At 29.7% G+C, this 1,712-nt stretch overlaps 1 protein-coding gene across 1 annotated transcript; it reads right to left on the reverse strand.

The window, feature by feature from the left end:
- Positions 1–7: 7 nt before the first annotated feature.
- LOC111033788 (zinc finger MYM-type protein 1-like) lies at positions 8–1,455 on the reverse strand (the record flags this gene model as incomplete). Its single annotated transcript, XM_022314713.1, has 2 exons — positions 8–294; positions 361–1,455. Coding segments are annotated over 2 exons (1,382 nt in total), but the record flags the coding sequence as incomplete, so codon positions are not given.
- Positions 1,456–1,712: the final 257 nt, after the last annotated feature.

Consider the following 1,712-nt stretch of genomic DNA (forward strand, 5'->3'; position numbering starts at 1 on the left):
CACTAACTTTTAATATAGAACATAGTATAGGGTCTAGCATTTCTAATGCAAATACAAATTCAAATGTTTGCATTTGGTGAATTATACCTAAGCCTTTAGCACGAACATCTGCTTGTCTAGTAGATTCAGAAATGTCTTTAATGGCGATAAGTAAAGCTGGGTAATTTTCTTTCACTGCACTAACGGCTTCGTAACGGCAAGCCCATCGGGTAGTAGAAACAGATTTCAATGTTTTTAATTTTAAGTTGATTGTATTAGCAATTTTCTCTAAGACTGCATGTCTAACGCAGCTGCCTTCAATAAAATTATGAATAAGCTGGATATTTCCAAAAAAATTAAATGTTATTCGATTTTGTCTACCTACAGAATCAACAAGAACAAGATTCAAACAATGTCCATAACAATGAACAAAAAATGTATTTATGTTTTTTTCTTTGAATTTTGCTTGAACTCCTGTAGTACACCCGGCCATAGATGCCGCTCCATCAAAACAGACAGAAACTATATTTTCCCATTTGATATTATATTCATGAATAATATCACTTAATGAGCTAAAAATAGTCTGAGCATCTACTGCTTTTATTCGCTTCATACAAACAAATTGTTCTACTGGACATTTTGTTTGTTTGTTGAAGTAACGCAATACAATCGATAATTGTTCGTGGTGACCAATATCACTAGTCTCGTCTGCTATCAACGAAACTTTTTCATTCAGTATCATATCTTTTAACTGTCTTTTAATAACCAGGTTAATGGATGAAATTAGGTCGTTTTGAATATGATTACTCGTATACATAGCGTTTTTTGGTCCTGATATAAAATGTTCATTGAAAATAGGATCATATTTACGTAGAAGACCTACTATGTCTAAAAACAAACCTTTATGAATATCATTTTTATTTTCTGTATGTCCACGGAATGGTTTACCACCAAAACCTAGACATAGAGTAATATCGATTAATCGTTTCATAATCTCTGTATTTTTTTGTCGTGTTAACTCCTTCTGGCTGTGAATACTTTTTATTTGGTTATCTAAACTAACATCAATAGGTTTGGAATTTAAAAAATTCATCAACGATGTGGAACTATTTAAATGATTTTTGGTTTTTTCATGTAAACTGAATTTTGAGGTAGCGGCTTTCCAATTCTTATATCCAAGTTTTGAGTATACTAATTCAGATTGGCCAACATTAAGTACTATGGATCCAATAAACATCCTACAAGGGAAACAAAATGCCAAATCTTCTTCTGGACTATACTCTAACCAAGTAAATTGCTGATACCATGACTTTTGGAAACTACGTAGTGTTCCACTAAACAAGGTTCTTGGGTAAATGTCTAGTATAGGTTGAAATGGGCCTTTTAAAATTCTTTGTTTGAATTCTATCTGATTTTTAGGAACTTCAACTTTAGGATCCAAGGGATGAATGTCAGAGGAAACACTTTTATTTTCATCTATTGAAATAGATCAAGTTTATATTTTAGAATATATTATTTTAAGTTATAACTAACAAAAAAAATGTAAATTAATTAAGTTAAATAAAGAATTACATAAAACAATTTAAATGCAAGCTTTGATTTGTATAAAATATAAAATATGCATTATTAACATTTTCATGTTATATTTTTACAAAATTAGAAAAATAGTAAAACATAATAAAAAAAAGAAAAGATTTCCATAAAGCAATCAAGCAAAAGCATACAATAACTAA

Source organism: Myzus persicae, unplaced genomic scaffold, assembly GCF_001856785.1.
Source record: "Myzus persicae strain clone G006 unplaced genomic scaffold, MPER_G0061.0, whole genome shotgun sequence".
Taxonomy (NCBI): Eukaryota; Metazoa; Arthropoda; class Insecta; order Hemiptera; family Aphididae; genus Myzus; species Myzus persicae.